Here is a 17,188-nt window from a genome sequence, read left to right on the forward strand (position 1 = left end):
AATTGAAGTCGTAATTCAATCAAAAAATGTCAGGCAGTTTCAAGTATAGTTATAGCGAAATCTTAGTGCATTTCATCGTCTGTAAAGGTAAAGGTCACTGGTTTTTTTTTGGAATATTTTTCCAAAAAAAATCTAATTCCTGTGTAATTATGGATAGACTATAATTGCGACATTTTGTGGGTTTTCTAGCAGGCAATTCCAGAGTCAAAACCGGATTTTACTACTGACCAGAATTCTTCGGATGCTCTCATAAATTCCTTGGGAATTAACTTATGCAATTTTTTTCGTAAATATCTTGAATAACTCTTTAGGAATACCTCCGAAATTTTTACTAAAAATTTCAAGAATGCTACCAGAACTCTTTTGCATTTTTTCAGGAATTCCTTCAGATTCAATCGGAGATTCCATTCCCTCGGGAATTTCTCCAGTAATTCCCCCGGAATTTCCAACAAGAATACCTAACGAAAATTCCAAAAGAACACTTTAAGACATTTCCGGCATTCTTAAATTTCATCAAGAATATCTTTGTACATTCCTCCAAGAACTCTTTCGGAATTTCTTCTATGGATTTTCCCAGAAAATCCTCCGAAAATAACTTCAAAGATATATTCAGAAATTTCAATAATTTCTTCGAAAAACATTTTACAAAATCTTTTAAGAATTTCTTCAAACAATTTTAAGACATTCATTTGGAAATTATTTCAAGAGTTCGCTTTGAAATTCCTTTGAAATTTTTTTCGGAAATACCTAAGGAAAATACTTCGGGTATTCTTTTAGAAATATCAACAGATTTTTTTTAGGAGTACCTCCAAAAATTGCTTTAGGAGAGATCCTTCATAAATTTCTTCAGAAATTCTTTTGAGCACTGTGTGTGTGTGTTATTACCAGGCTTGTAAAATCTCATCTGCATGTCATTTGACAAATTTGTTAATAACTTTCTTCAGAAGTAAAATTCACATCATAATTTTGGATGTACTCATTACGCTTGAGTAGGGCTATATTTTTGTTCAAGGGTACATTGCTCTAAATATAACATCTAAGGCTGGAGAGTGAAATCTCTCCAAAATGTCACGTGTCATTTGACATAATGTCATTTACACGCCCCAGATTACATATTTACAGCAATGTCTTGTTAGACAAAGTTGTAGCCACATTTAAGCGCTATAAGTACGTCATACATCAAGAATCAATAGCAAACTTCTGAAAAAAGTTCTGGGAAAATTATACAAACGAATGCAAATGACATTTTACAACACTGGTTATTACAATCTAACTCCCACTGACTGGCAGTGGCATTATGGATAGAATATTCGTGCAACTATTAAAATTTAATATAATTGCTAGAATCGTAGATCCGGGAGCAAGAAGGTGATAGCTCTATTGTAACTGCTATAGCTCATTTCAAGAACACAAGCATTCCGAAGCTATAGTCGTTTACAATAAGCCCCGCGTGATTACACCCACATATCATAAGGATATCTGAAGTGCATTCACACTTCCTGGATCAAAATTTAATTTTTTGATCCTGGCGCGTATTTAGTAATAAACTCTAACAATATGAAAAAATGCATTTATGATATATCAAAAATTACTTACCATTTTTCCAACATTATCCGTACACTAAACATGTTTGCGCATTTACATTCCTTGATCACATTATTAGTAAAGGCATTGCCCGTGCTAACAATCGATCATTCTGTGCTTGCACAAACATGCAGGCTTCTGTTGCTCTTTTAATACACTATAATGAATAGGTTGTCTTTGTCTTGCTTCTGATGGAAACTGTTCAAAATCCCCATGAAAAAAAGAGACGGCAAAACAACCCTACAACACTGAGTAGATGAAAATTATTTATGAATTTGTTTGATAAAAATAGAAAAACCTCAGCCCGCTGGCGGCGACGCGTCGTCCTCAATGGCTCTCAACGACCCATAGACTATTGTTAAAAATCACTCCACAGTAGATTGCATATTGTAACAGACAGATTTCTTTTTGCATTTCCGGCCCTTTGACTGTTTGAAGCGCATAAGGACATGTTAATCCGTTAGCTTACATAAAAGAAGCCAAAAAGAGTTTCATTACAGAAAAAAACAGAAATAGAAAGAGAAAAGAAAAAAAATGTAGAAAAATTATACTTAAGGATTTTTGGTCCAAATGAATAAATCTCAAACCGGAAACCATGCGAATTCTGCAGTTTTGAACAGCAACTTTGAGGAAATCCAAAAATATCCGGTGGGCTTTTAGATTTGACAACGATTTTCTCCTTGCCTGCAAACTTCCACAGAAGCAAATCTTCACGAAATTTTTCCAAACTTCGGCGGCAAGCTGTTCAGGTCGTAACACAGATTTTGCGGCATATGTCTGTTGACTCCAATCGGATTTTAGCTTGAAGCGTTCAACGATTTTTGTCAGTGACCACATTTTGAAATACATATAATCCCGATTTTATTCCAAGACCAAAACTGACGTGGCAAAAAATATATCATTGTCTGCTTCGGCTGAAAATCACGGAAAATCGGACCGCGTCACTGATCCTTGCACACAAACCAAAAACTTCTAGCCTGATCTGCCAGTCCTACAAAAGAGCGTCACATTACATGTTTTTCACGAAATCTGAAGTTTTACTGAAGCTGAAACGGAGCATTTTTTTGCCACTTTCACTCGCGATCACCGCAAACTTCCTCAAAATTTAAAAATTCACAAATTAAAATGAAAAATTGGAAATTCACATATTGACAACAAATTATACATACACGCATCCGAAGAGCTGACCGAAAGCTAAGAAAATCACGCGAACCGCTACCTGTCGCACCGAAAAAAAAAATATACACCGCCGGAAACTCAGAAATTCTTTTGAGCACTCCTCCAAAAATCAATTCCAGGAATAATTAAGAAAATTCTGCCAAGAATTCCTTTTGACATTCTTTAAATAATTCGTTAAGGATATTCCGAAGAAGTTCTAGATATGAAAGTATTCCTTAAGGATTTTTTAAAGGTTTTTTGATAGATAAAATAATTTCTGGATCTATGTCCCAAGTAATTAGCAGAATTACGGGAGCCGAAGGAATGGAACACCTGGAAGAATTTCTGAAAATTTGCTAAAAGAATTCCTGAAGAAAATAATTTTGTAAAGAAATTTTTTTAACTAATTTTCCAAAGAATTCCTAAAGGAATCTCTGGAGATATTTCTAGATTTATTTGCGGAAGATTTTTGAAGAAACTCCTTGAGGAATTTTGTAATGAATCACTGGAGGAATCTCCGATGTATTACTTAGGGTCGATTTCTTCACCTCCGCTTAACTCTTGAGCGGTGCTTACCCATACGTTTAAACTTGGTTTAAGGTCTAAGCGGGGGTGAAGCAATCGGGCCTTAGAGAAATTCACGATGGGATTCCGGGAGGATCTTTTGAAGGTATGCCTAAAAGAACTTCTGGATGACTAACCGAATTAATTCCTGGAGGTATTTTTTACGAAAAAAAAATGTGTGAAGGACTTTCCGAACGAACTTTTGGATAAATTCATGAAATATCATCTGGATGAATACTGGAGAAATATCCTAAGCAACTCGTGAAGTAAATTCCTAAGGAACTCTTGGGAATATCTGAAGAAGTATGATGGTGAATCGACCGCAATCCCTATATTTTTGGATTTTTCTTTTTGGCATGAAGTCTTAATTCCAGATTCAAAACAGTATTTTATCAAACTACTGTTCAAATTTTCAAAGGAATTCCCTAATAAATTCCTAGAAGAATGATCAAATTCCGGATGAATGATCAAAGGAATTCCTATTAGAATTTTCGAAACAGTTCCTGGAAATCTGAAGAAATTCCTGAGAGAAATTTCGAAGCAACTCCAAAAAATCCTTCCTAGAGTTTCCGAAGAGATTTCTTGAGAAAGTACAGGAAGAATTCTTAAAACATATAAAACATATAAAAAAAATAAAAATGAAATTGTGAATGAATTTCGGAATGACTTTCGAAATTTTCTTATAATTCCTATTTTTGAACTTTTTCAGTTTTTTCAATTTGTCTTCAGAAATACATTTCGATTCTCAAAAATTCCTTCACAAAATCCTTCGAAAATTTGTCTAGGTATTCCTCCGAAAATTCCTTTACAAATTGTTTTAGGAATTACTTCGGCAATTCTTTTATAAATTTCATTGGAAAATTGTTTAGAATTCCAACGGAAAACCTTTCAGGAGAATTCCTTTTATGAATTCGTTTGAAAATTGTCTTGGAAATTCCTGCGGAAATTGAATTAGGGGGTCCGCGACGTTAGGCATAAGTACGTTAGCCATAACGGAAGTTAGGAATAATGGACGTTTCGCATGACTCTGCCTTCTTAATGTCATAACAGGGTGTCGACTCATCTTCAAAATAAAAATTCCCTGATTTTTCCAGGTTTTTTTCAAGAATTTTCGTTAAATTTCCCAGATTATGAAAAAACAGCATTTAGAAGCATCTTTCACTGTTTGAGTTATAGGTACATGGTGCAGATTGTTATAATTTACTGGAAAAACCATTGCATTAATGTGAACGAGTTCAGTCCAAGTTGACCACAGGGTTACTCAATACTGTTTAACTATGGCATACAAACTCAGTTTTTATTTCTGCAGCTCGGCAAAATCCGCACAGCCGTGTGCCCAGCCAAATAAAACTCCCGGTAAAAATGGCGTTTGTTAGCTGGCAACTTTGACAGAAATCTCACCAAAAACATGTTTGCTGGGGCACGGCTGTGCGAATCTCGGTAAAAGTTCATCCCGGTAAAAAACATTAAGTTTGTAAACTAACGAAATGTGTCCGAAAATGCTTTGATTTACGTTAATATTTATGTGTTATTTTTTCATTATGCTAGCTGTTTATGTTCACCTCTTGCAACATTGTTGCCAGCTGTTCAAATACACAAATAGCACAATTATTGATTTTTACTGCGTTTTCTTTTTAATTTTTCAAGACGTTCCAAAGTACAATAATGAAGATATAATCATGACATTAATAGATAACAGGTTGGAAGGAGATTTATTATTTTTTCGATATTTTGCATGCTTTCACTATGATTTCACAGTACTTCATGTTGACATCACTGTCTGCTGCGATAGGGTATGATCAATCCATGACCTTCTTGCATGCGACGCTGCCGACGACGTCGTTGGCATGCGTGGCGGGAGGACATTTTTTGTATTGAATCGACGCTAAATGAGCGCTATTTGGATCGTTTTTTTTTTTCAATAGGTAGAGTAAATAGGTAGAGTAATAAGTTCTAGTAAAAGTATAATAAGGTGTGGTTTTTTATCACAAAGAAACTGCTCGGTGCAAATCGGAGTGAGGAGGTGGGTAATTGTAAAATTATGTTAGTGAGCCGTGAGCCAGCCATTCTGAATGACACCTTAAGGCCCCTTAAGGAATTCTTCTTGTAATTTATTTATAAATTCTTTTAAAAACTTTAATTCTTAGGACAATCCATTCCTTCAGAAATTCCATTTTTCTGAATTTATTATGAAATACCCCCGGGACTCCTTCAAATATGCCTTCAAGTTTTCTTTAGAATCTCATTAGAAATTATTTTGGAAATTCCTTTAAAAATTACTTCCAATTCGGGAAAACTTTTGAAAATTCTTTTACGATTTACTTAAATTTTTAAAAATAACTCCTGTTTTTCTTAAGAATTTATTTGGGAATTATTTCAGGATTTTTTTTAAAGTTATTTGAGGCAAAATTTCTTAAGGAAGTTTAAAATTAATTTTCGTAGGAATTTTCAAATAAACTTTGGAATGAATTAAAAAAAAATCTGACAGAATTTTAGAAGGATTTTCTTAAGGAATAGGTTTACGATAAAACTTTCAAAGGAAAATCCGAAAGAATTTCGTAAGGGAATTCTAGATAAATACGTAGGGAAGAAAATTCCGAATGAATTACTGACGAAATTTATGGAGGATTTCATAAAAGAATTGCTGGAAGAATTATCTCTAGAAGAATTTCCTGGAAGAATTTCAAAAAGAATTCCTGAAGGATTGCTGAGACCATTTTTGGAGGAACTTATAAAAAAACATTTCAAAAGAGAACCTGGAAGGATTTTCGAAGTGTTCCTAAAGGAATTTCGGAAGCAATTCCTATTGTAATTTCCAGGGAAATTTCTGAATACCTCAAGGAACTACATGAAACATTAAATTTTATAGCTGGTTCTTTTTCAGTTGTGAGGTGAGTTAATTACCTACATCATCTCTTCCCCTCTTGCGGATTCCCTGATTGGCCCAAGAATCCCTGATAATTCCTTGATTTTTCCAGGTTGGCAACAATTCCCTGATAATTCTAGGTTTTCCAGGTTTTTACAGGTAGTCGACACCCTGAAGCTGTTCATTTTATGCTTAACGTCTTTATGCCTAACGTACTTATGCCTAACGGGGTATACCCGAGTTAAGAACCCTTTCAAATTTGTTTTAAGGAATTGCATCAGCAAATATTTCAGGTTTTTGTCAAACAAATTCTTCTACTAATTCCTTAAGCAATCCCTTCCATAACTCTAGGAAGAAATTCTTGAAAATCTTTTGAAATTGCACTTAGGAATTTATTTAGGATTTAATCTAGGAATTCTTTCAAAACTTCTTTTAGGGATACCTTGAGGCATTCCTCCGGTAAATTAATTAGAAACTCCTCAACACCTTCGGATATTTATTTAGAAATTCTCTCAAAACTCTCTTCTGAAATTCATTAATAAAATCTTTTTCGAATCATTTAGAAATTACTTCAAGAGTTCCTCGAAAAAATCCTTCCGAAAATTCCTTCAGGATTGCCTATTTCATTCGTTAATAAATTTCAGGAAAAAATCTACCAACAAAATTTTCGGAATAATCCCTGCATGAATTTTGTATGGTTTTACTAAAAAAAATGAAGTTCCAAAGGAATTTCTGGACTAATTAGCAAAGACCTTTCCATGGCTTCATACCTGTTTGCCATAGTTTGTGACATTTCGAATATAGTCAATTTCGATGCTTCGGGAGGCTTCATCAAGGGCCTCGGAACTGACCCCAGGGCGGCCAATGTCCCCAGAATCACAACCGGATGTCATAATCCTACATGTCTTGCAAAATGCTGAAGTTTGACACCCATATACTGCCCATAATCACATATCAGTCCCATCTTTCCTGGATGTCCTATTCATATGGGACAAATATGCGATTATGGGCAGTAAATATCCATAGTTAGTGATATTTTGAAAATGGCCGATTTTGATGCATCCGAAGGCTTCCTCAAGGTCCTCGAAACTGATCTCAGAGGGGCCAATGGCCCCAGAACCATATCCATATGTCATAATACAACTTGTTCTGCAAAATGCTGAAGTTTGATACCCGCCCAAGCAGCACAAGTCAAGTAAAACAGGTTGCAGCAACCTAATTGTGACTGATTCCGCTTACATATAGGTTAATGTGATATTTGTGTAACATGTGTGCTGATGAAGCGGGCTTGGTAGTCATATGGCTGCTGCTTCTGCCTCATACGCAGGAGGTCGTGGGTTCAATCCCAGGTCCGTTCCATTCTCCTACTTTGTATCTTCCTCTTTATTTCTCATGTTCTAGCAATCGCTAGAACTGGAAATGGACTTCCATACCGTTTCCATTACTATTCATATACCTTCAACTTGAGTATTCTAACAGTAATTTGCTAGAATTGGAAATGAACTATAGAGCTCGTTTTAGATTAGAATGTTATCAGTTTAACTAGAAATTCCATCAGTTACCTTCTCCTATCTATCACATTGGTAGCTCGTTAACCAAGACGGACCTCTGTCTCTCCAACCTAACCCAGAAATTCCAACAAATTCCGCATGAACTCGTGGCAAGTGCAGAGGTATGTTCGGCTTGCAGTGGGCGAGTGATTACATCATCATTTCCTCCCCTCCCCCCTGTTGGTTCCCTGTGCAAGAACAGCTGATCTGGTCATAATGGAGTAGCAACTACGAGCAGTCAATCAAGCTCTAGCTCAAGCTCTTTGTGCAACATGTGTGCTGATCAGGCATATTGCCAATATGGAGCGAAAATACTGACCTGGCTATTTGGGGATGGTTCCCAAAGAGTCACTTCGAAAAAAAACCTGTTATTGGCCGTTTCTTAAACACTTGTCAGCATGATTTTTTGTTCTGATATGATCCCTATATACAAATCTCCTTGAAAATGTAGAATAGGGACGAAAAAAGTGACATTTTGTTGGACCTTTATCGCTAAAAAAAGGAAGTTGTGGTCAATTTTACTGCATTTGACCCAGTGACCTACCGGAATAACTCCGGATAGGAGGACCATATCACAAGTCCCAATATATATTCTAAATTATGGGATTCGTACGAGCAGAACAGTGATAAAACCAGGCCAATATGACAAAAAATGACGAAATGGCGGCAATTTGAATTACTTCCTTCACTCAGGCCAATACGGGTTAAGAAATTAATTGTTTTGGGAAAATTGTGACTTGTTAATGATAGATAAGCGACATCACATCTAATTATTTCAACTCAAGAGTATGACCAAGAAACGCTTTCTCGACAATACAAATCTTCAAGATCTGCACTAATTAATCAAGGAATACTGTGAGATGATATGATAGTGATGTTCCATGAAGCTTTATCAATTCAAAAGTGTGGTCAAGACGATTTGCTGACCATACATATTATAGACCTTCAATATCTGTATTCAGAAATAGTGTGCAGTATATTTACAGTAACAAAATGATGTGCCATGAAGCTATTTCATATCAAGAGTAAGGCCGACACCCCGTAGATCGCTTTGTTGATCTTACAGATCTTCAAGACAAGAACTCAAGAAAATGTTCACATTAGTGAAATTATGTTTTATGCAGCTATCTTAACTCAAACCTTCATACAGAACTTAATGATCGGTACTCAAAAATAATTTGGAGTATCGTTAATGACGTGACTCTTTGACACGTTCATAATAAAAAAAATGATGCCCACAAAGGAATTCGCAACCCAAAACCATCAAGATCTGAATTCAAGGATAGTTTGGTGTGCCGTTGAAATCCCCAGATGGCATTTAAATAGCTAACACGGATAATTAAATTGAATCTCACTTCTAAAAGTGTAATGTACTCGGTAAAACAGTTAATTTAAAACCGAGTGTAAAATTTAATCTTGGACTTAGAAGTACGCAGGAAGATGACTCAATTGCTTCAACTATCTGACCTGAATCAACAAATAATGAATAAATGCATAATCGTTCGACGCCCTACCAGCATGCTTCTAAGTAAATGTTAAGTGCACTTCGCCATAAATCTAATCCTGAACATTTGCATCGCTCGACGCGGTAATCCCTTACCATCGCAATATAGCTGCACACATGCCGGGAACCGTCAGAGATCTCGAGATTTATCCGAGCATCAACCATGACTCATCTTTTGTCTGATCCACAATTCGGTTTAAAAATAGCGAAATGGCATAATTAGGTACGCTAGTTATTCGACTCATCCGTCTCAGGTGTGCTTATTTACTCAGTCGGTTTTCGTTTTTTTTTGTTCAGAAGAAAAACACACCCACTCACCTATCCAACGCGTGGATTAATGTTTTCGTTTTAAAAAATAAATAGAGTCAATGGCTGTCTGCCGGAATAAAAATGCACAAGTGCGAAAATAACTTTTCACAAATTCCCTTACATGGATTACGCCACCGAACACTAAAACCAAGGTCGTGATCAAGGTTCTTATTTATACATTGATGGAAAATTCCTATAAATAATATTTTTTTTCCGTCTTACAAAATTAATGCGTGGTCCGATGGGAACAACCTTGTATCAACATATGGGAGGGAAAAAATCACGGAACCAAGGAATAATCCAAAACCATCCGACCCAAGCGAAAATAGATTGCTGCAAGCTACAGGCTTGTCATAACGAACATGGTGGAAAACAATTCAGGGGCCATCCACAAAATATATTTCAGTTTTCCAATGAGCGTTTTCAACGTCGGATTCAAACATAGATAGTATGAAACGTTGAATAAATTGGGAAATGCCTTTCGTTATTCGTGGATGATCGCTTTAGCGGAATTTCTGTAGGCGGATCGCAGTCCGAAGAATATCACGAGTTTGTTTTTGTTGCGGCGAAACAGCGACGCTGGAAATTATTTCATAGTCAATGTCTAAAAACTATTTTGAAAATATTAATAGAAATAATGGTCACTACATCAAACACATACAACAGTTAGACACATCAACATCTTTTGTTTACGAATGCTGATAACTGTTCTCCATTCTCAGGAACTTCTCAAGTATTCCACTGCCCTCGGGGAAAATGTCACCGACCTCCAGAAGGCCCTAGAGTTGATGCTCTCGGTGCCCAGTCGCGCAGCGAATAATCGATACTTGGAAAGCATCGAAGGTTTCCGCGGAAACCTCCAAAAGTTAGGTCGTGTACTCGCCCACGAGTACTTCGGAGTCAAAGACAAGGAGCATAAAATCAAGGAACGCTATCTGTTTCTGTTCAAGTCTCGATTGCTAATCACCAAAGCAAAGCGACTATCGGAGGAAAAATCCATCTTCGTACTCAAGGACATCGTTAGGCTACCGGACGTACAGATAAAGGACGTCGATTCCCGCGCCTTTGAACTACTACCAAAGGTCGGCGGCCGAGGAGACATCGTTCATTTGATTGCCTATTCGGACGAGGCGAAGCAGCGTTGGGTTTACGAAATTCGAGAGTACGCCGATAACGCGGTTGCACTTCAAGAACACACCAACGACGATCTGCGCATCGATCCGACACAGACCAACATCGACGATAGTATCATCAAGCTACCACAACGAATCGAAGCCCACAAAACCGACGAGAACATCAAACCTTCGGATTTTGCTGATAGCTACGTGGTATTTAAACATAAGACAGCACAACGAGAAGAGGTCCAATCGGTTCAAAAAACTGTCAGTCAAGAAGTCGTTGAAGTAGAAGAAACCGAGGAAAAACCTGTAAGCGTTCAAGAGCGTCTTGCAGCACTCGAAGTTAAAAAGTCTTCCCGAAAGCTTGAAGCATCTTTAGATAAGCAGGAAATCGTGCAAGAGCAGTCACATCAAACTGTTCAAAGCAAAAGTTCAAGTGTTCAAGTTCAGGAAGCCAAAGCAACTTCAAACGTTGTTCAAAGCACATCGAGTAGAAAGGAATCTGTCCAGGAATCGAAAACAGCAGTAAAGCGACATCAGGAAGCTCAACTACAAACTCAATCCAAAGAAGCTAAACTATCTAGTCAAGCTCAAGTAAGAACTCAGGTGGTTGAAACAAAATCATCATCAGTTCAGCAAGCAGCACAAATTCAGACTCAAGGTAAGACACAGATTGATTCTAAAGTAGTTGCAACCAGCCAACAATCCGCTACTAAAGTAGAAGCTAAGACTTCCTCACAATTCGCTCAAACCAACACACAGCAACAAGAATCTGTTTCAAAGGTATTGCAATTAGAGGCTAAACATTCTGCCCAGAAGCAACAAACACAGGTAACCGGAACGAAAACTGAATCCGTTCAGGTAGATTCAACTATAAAACAAGAATCTGTGCCATCGTCGCCAACTACTGACGCGGATTCCAAAATCAAACAGATCGAGTCAAAATACGAGGCACTCAAACAGAAGAAACTTGAACAGAAATCAGAAGAAGTCGACGCTAAGTTCCAGATCATCGAATCTAAATTTGCAGCTCTTAAGCAAAAACAGGAACAGCAGAAACAGAAACAAACACCACCAGAGCCAGTAGAGGAGCAGAAGGAAATAAAACCAGCAGAACCACCCAGCAAGCTCCAACAGATTGAATCAAAATACAAAAAGAAGGAGCAACTAGTCGTAGAAACTAAGGCACAAGTCATCGAAGTTGCCCAGGAGCAGAAACAAGAATCGTCGAAGCCTTTGACTAAAGTTGAACAAATCGAGTCCAAATACAAATCCAAGCAAGAACAGCAAACAATTGAAACTACAGTTCAGATTCCAGAACCCGTTCTACAGGAGCCAAAACAAGAGTCGACGCGGCCATTGTCTAAATTAGAGCAGATAGAGTCGAAATACAACAAAAAGAAACTTTCTTTAGATCAAACATCTGAAGTCAGTTCACTTGTTGTTACTGAACCAACTTCACCGGCGGTTGAATCAAATAAGCCACAAACGCCTGATTCTCAATCGAAGATCCAACAGATTGAAAACAAGTATACCTCCCTCAAACAGAAACAGCAACAGATTGTGCAAGAAGTTGCAGTAACCGATAGCTCCGAACAGCCAGAGCCTCAATCAAAACTTGCGCAAATCGAAGCCCGGCACACGGCACGGCGACAATCCTTCCAAAAGGACCAGGAGACTATTGAACAACAGCAATCCAAGATCCCCATCGCCAAAGTTGCTGAACAGAAGAAGGAAGAGAAACAGTTTACAGCTCAAAAAGTCGAATTAGTGAAATTACCGGAAGTTCCGAAGAAAACATTCGAAAGTAAACCAGAGGAAGTAAAAACTGAACTCATCAAACCAGTCGATGCACCAAAACCTAAAGCTGACAAAAAGGATCGCCCTAAGCTACAAATCCCAGTTCCGGAGAAGCGCGTAGACGAACCCAAAGATACTCAAAGTCCAAAGAAGAAAAACAGACCCGAATCACCTAAAAGTCCAAAGGGTAAAAAATCACCAGTTAAGCTACCAGAGAGCCCTAAGTTACCAGAAAGCTCCAGACTACCGGAGCCGAAGCCTACCGAAAAGAAAGTTGAAACACCAAAAACACCAACGAAAGCTCCAGAACAGCCAAGCGTGGTAGAAAAGAAAGCATCTGAACTTCCCAAAGCACCCAGTAAGGAACAGCCAAAGGTCGTAGAGAAGAAAGTTCCGGAGAGTCCCAAAGTAATCGAAAGTCCCAAGACACCAAACACACCAATCGAAAAGAAGCTTCCAGAAGCACAAAAGACACCAACTAAGGCTCTTGACAGCTCCAAATCATTGGAAACTTCACAGGCCCCAATCAAACCAGTCGTTCAAAAGGTTGAGTCCGTCAAGGTTTCTGAAACATCGAAGACTTCGGAAAGTCTGTCGCAGACTTCGAAGGTAGTTGAAAATACAAAGACAACCGATAAGAAAGTTGTCGAAGAATCTCAGACTTTGCCTAAATCTGCGGAAAGTTCTAAGCCAGTAGAAAAGAAACATCCGGAGACATCTGTTAAGGAAAGTTCCGACATCAAAGAAACCAAGAAAAAATCGTTTGAACCGAAGAAGGTAGAAGCCGTCAAACTACCAGAGCTTCCTAAGAAAGAAGAACTATCCAAGTCCAAAGGTAAGTGATAAATATTAATCAGTGCTGTGTGGATACTCTATTCCACACAAGGGTTTCACTTTGCTGAGCTCATGCGCTTTCAAAATATATTTTGCTTTTACATACTGTTTTGACCATTTTGAACACAACTAGGTACAACAGAAACCGCTAATGTAACAGGTTCTGATACTCCCGTAGCGGTTACTGAACACGACAATTCTCTAGAAAGTCTAGTGGAACAGAAATCTAGAGAGGAATCCCTCAGGCAGAAGCTAGAGGAGATCTACATTCGTGAAAAAGCAACTCTTGCTAAGGCCAAACGAATACGACAAGCCGAAGAGGAGGAGATTCGACGAAAGTTTGAACAACGCGGCGAGCGGGAGATTCAACAAATCAAAGAAGTCACCTCAGAAATATTAGATCAAATTCAAGCTACCAGGGAATCGGTCAAATCTGTGCTAGGATTTGACGAATCTAATAAGCCTAGCCTAAATAAGGCAGCGACTAGGAAAAAGTCGAAGCTACCGACTGTAACGAAAGCAGCGGATTCAGACTCTCAACAGCAGCAGCAAACTACTCCACAAGATCAGCGTGGTGATCAAGAAGAGTCGGAGCAAGGAGGCGACAACGAAGGTAGTGAACAAAACAATCAAGAAAGTCGAGGAGGCGATAGCGGAGAAGGATTCGACGAAGGTGACGGAGGCAAGCGAACGCCGCCACCGCTACAGTTGCCTACATTCTTTGACCCTCCCCCTCCACCAGTTTATCAAGCTACTATTGAAGTATTCATCAAGAAGGAACGGCCACCACCACCGCCTCCACCAAAGATTACCAGGAAGCTGGTTGTGAACACAGACGCACTTGAGCGTAAGACGCAACTGTTCTTCGAAGGTCACATAGAAGAGCCGGATCCCGACTACAGCACCGCAGCTGCTGTCCGGAAGATTAAAGGTATCAAGCATTTATTCGGTAAGACAGGTCAAACGGTGAACTACGCCGAGGATACTATTCACAAGGCCGAGCAAGGGGAATTTGAAAGCATCCTTTTCCCAGAAGAGGAAGAACATAAACCAAAGGAGCCGGCTTACGAATATCAGTACACTGTTGAAGACCCGGTAACGGGCGAGAAGATCTGTACTGCTGATCCGAACCTCGAACTGATTGAAAAGGAGCTGGCCATGGATGAACATCATTCTTCTAGGTACTCGTCGCTGAGAGAGTCATCCCGACGAGGTCGCACTCTAGAAGGTACAGTTGGAAGTGTAGATGCGAGCGTGCGCTCTTTTTCTGTATTTGTCCCTCTGTTATCTATGAATCTGTTAACTCGCACACTTCGTAGTAATCTGGCGCGCGTATCAGCAGGCACCAACAAATGCTATTCAACTCGAATCGGCCTAAGTACTAATGGCGTTTAATAGCATGCTTCTATACGTATATGTATTCGTCGTAAGTCTAGAAATTCTTATTCAGTTGCAGTTTGGCTCGTCAATCATATTTTTTGTTATATCGCATCTTGGAATATCCGAAATTTGATTTATCGAATAACCGAACTGGATTGGTTACATCCTGATCTAACAAAATGCTTTATCATCATCGCCCCGCAGTTCTGTCGTTCACTTTGTTCCGTATTCCAAAAGTAATACTAATCTGATTCCTTGTCAAAACTCCATCATCTCCGATAATTTCCTCTGTCTATGACCTGCCAACCGGATATTTAGCGCAACTCGAGGAACTTGCTGACTTCGAGGTAAAGCACGAAGAGAAGATGTCGACTACCCAAACCGAGAAACTGCGGGTGCCAACCAACATAAGGCCCCACTTTTTGAAGGCAATTCACGCCCTGAGCGTCGAGCGTAAGTTTTTTTTGTCATCACAAGCGTAACCATAGACATTCAAATACAGTTCAATTCCAAAAGCATCACTTTGTATTTTGCAAACAAGCATTTCACAACTTGTTGCCATTAGATATCTAGGGTTCAACACCAGCTGGTAAACGTAAACAGTACAATTACAATCACATATCGAAAATCATATCACGCTTCAAAACAGCTTATTGGAGTCCATTGTCCGCTTCTGATCAATGTCCAAATTATTAGAATTTGAACAAAGCTTCCGTAGAGATCTCTCTTACTTTAAAACTAGCTTCTAGAGTCCGCTTCAATTTGTAAGTAAATAATTTTCCGTAAATGTTCGTTCAAATCTGTATCTAAGAAAGCTTTGGATAATTAAAAACACCCTCACTTCAGTACAAAGACAACCCTGAAGAAGCACTATCACAAGAACAACCGAAACGTTGTCACTTGGAAACACCTTCAACAATCCTATCCACTGAACTTCCCCATTATACTCGTCTAGAAGCACTATCGAAGACCATGTTATGTCCCGATACTAATTGAACTACTATGTGCGTTCGTACAACAGCTGGCGAGAATGCGACGTTTACGTGTCAAGTTGACGAAGTCTCGAATATCCAATGGCTCAGGGATAACAAACCACTTGATGACAAGTTGGCCGATCGCGTCATCATGAAGGAGACGGCCGATCAGACGCATACTCTGGAAATTCAGCACTGCCGCGAGGAAGACGGCGGTACCTATACGGCTCGGGCTATCAACGGTACGGAGAATGCATCCTGTACTGCTCAGCTGATCGTCGAGAAGCGTAAGTAGATGGCAATTCCTAATAACAACTTGAACTAATGTTATGAGCTACTCTTCATTTAGTAACCCCGGAGCAGCGAAAAGCACTCACAGAAACCAACTCACCGGTCTTCAGCGTAAGCCTGAAGGACACCGAGGTCATCGAGAAGACTTATCTGACTTTCATGGTCAAAGTGAAGGGTGATCCCAAGCCCAAGATTCGATTGTAAGTGGTTTACCGTGATGAGGACATCCCCAATTGACAACTGTTTCTGATTTATCATTCCAGCTGTAAGGACGATCGTGAAATTCTGGACACCGACAAGCGTATGAAGGTCGTCCGCGAGCGTGAGGACAGTGGATACTACGAGTTGATTATACCCGAAGTACACAAGGGCGACTGTGGTGTCTACTCGTGCACAGCCTACAACAAATTCGGCAGCACAAAAACCCAGGCCCAACTATTGGTAACGGATCAGAGAGAACTATTCAACGAGCTGGACACTCTCGATGCTGATAAGAATAAATTCGTCTGGAAAAAGAACGGTGTGCCCTTCGATCCTGAGGAGCGATTCAAGGTGCTAATGGCTGATGATTCCGATTCGTTGGCGCTTGTCTTCCAGCACGTAAAACCAGAAGATGCTGGACTCTACACTTGTGTTGCCGCAACCGCTTCCGGCAATATCCAGTGTAGTGCTGAACTCACGGTTCAGGGACAAGTCAACCAACTACAGCAGGAGCCATCCAAGCCGCACCTAGTAGTTACATCGAAGGACGCACTGGCTCGAATTGGCGGTAAAGCAATGCTCGAGATGAAAGTCCACGGCTATCCCAAGCCAGAGCTCGTATGGCGTCACGAGGGTACCATAATCGAACCGCAAGGTCGCTTCAAGTTCCTCTACGAGGACGCCGAATCCGTAACGCTGGTCATCATGGATGTGCAACCTTCGGACGCCGGTGTCTATTCCATCGTTGCACAGAATCATCTGGGTGAAGACTCAACCTTCATCAACCTTATCGTCAAGTATCCACCAACCATTGTGAAGCCGCACGACGCGTCGGCCATGGTTGGCGAAAACTTCAAAATGTCGATCGAGGTCAACGCCGTTCCAGAGGCTACCGTCCGGTACTACAAAAACGGCAGGGAATTTAAGGAAAACGATCGCATCAAATTCTTAACAGCCGAAAACTATCACATCATAAAATATAATCCGGCTACGGTGGACGACGCTGGTAACTATTCGGTATGTCAAACATTAAATCTCCAGAGCTTTTTTTTATT

The 17,188-nt window shown here is 39.4% G+C and overlaps 2 protein-coding genes across 7 annotated transcripts in view; one reads left to right on the plus strand and one right to left on the minus strand.

Annotated features, from left to right (window-relative positions):
• Positions 1-17,188, plus strand: part of LOC134218394 (obscurin) — a 189,780-nt gene that overhangs the window by 153,544 nt on the left and 19,048 nt on the right. For 3 of the 6 annotated variants that reach the window (XM_062697331.1, XM_062697336.1, XM_062697335.1), the window contains 6 exons: positions 10,258-13,288; positions 13,421-14,515; positions 14,986-15,120; positions 15,689-15,928; positions 15,991-16,132; positions 16,196-17,150. In XM_062697331.1, the coding sequence (XP_062553315.1) occupies positions 10,258-13,288; positions 13,421-14,515; positions 14,986-15,120; positions 15,689-15,928; positions 15,991-16,132; positions 16,196-17,150 (5,598 nt within the window). The remainder of the gene's footprint in view (positions 1-10,257; positions 13,289-13,420; positions 14,516-14,985; positions 15,121-15,688; positions 15,929-15,990; positions 16,133-16,195; positions 17,151-17,188) is intronic. The other 3 variants (XM_062697332.1, XM_062697333.1, XM_062697334.1) reach the window with 3 other exon arrangements.
• Positions 1-17,188, minus strand: part of LOC134218395 (protein hobbit) — a 153,723-nt gene that overhangs the window by 92,953 nt on the left and 43,582 nt on the right. The window lies entirely within an intron of this gene.

This window comes from Armigeres subalbatus, chromosome 2 (genome assembly GCF_024139115.2).
Source record: "Armigeres subalbatus isolate Guangzhou_Male chromosome 2, GZ_Asu_2, whole genome shotgun sequence".
Taxonomy (NCBI): domain Eukaryota; kingdom Metazoa; phylum Arthropoda; class Insecta; order Diptera; family Culicidae; genus Armigeres; species Armigeres subalbatus.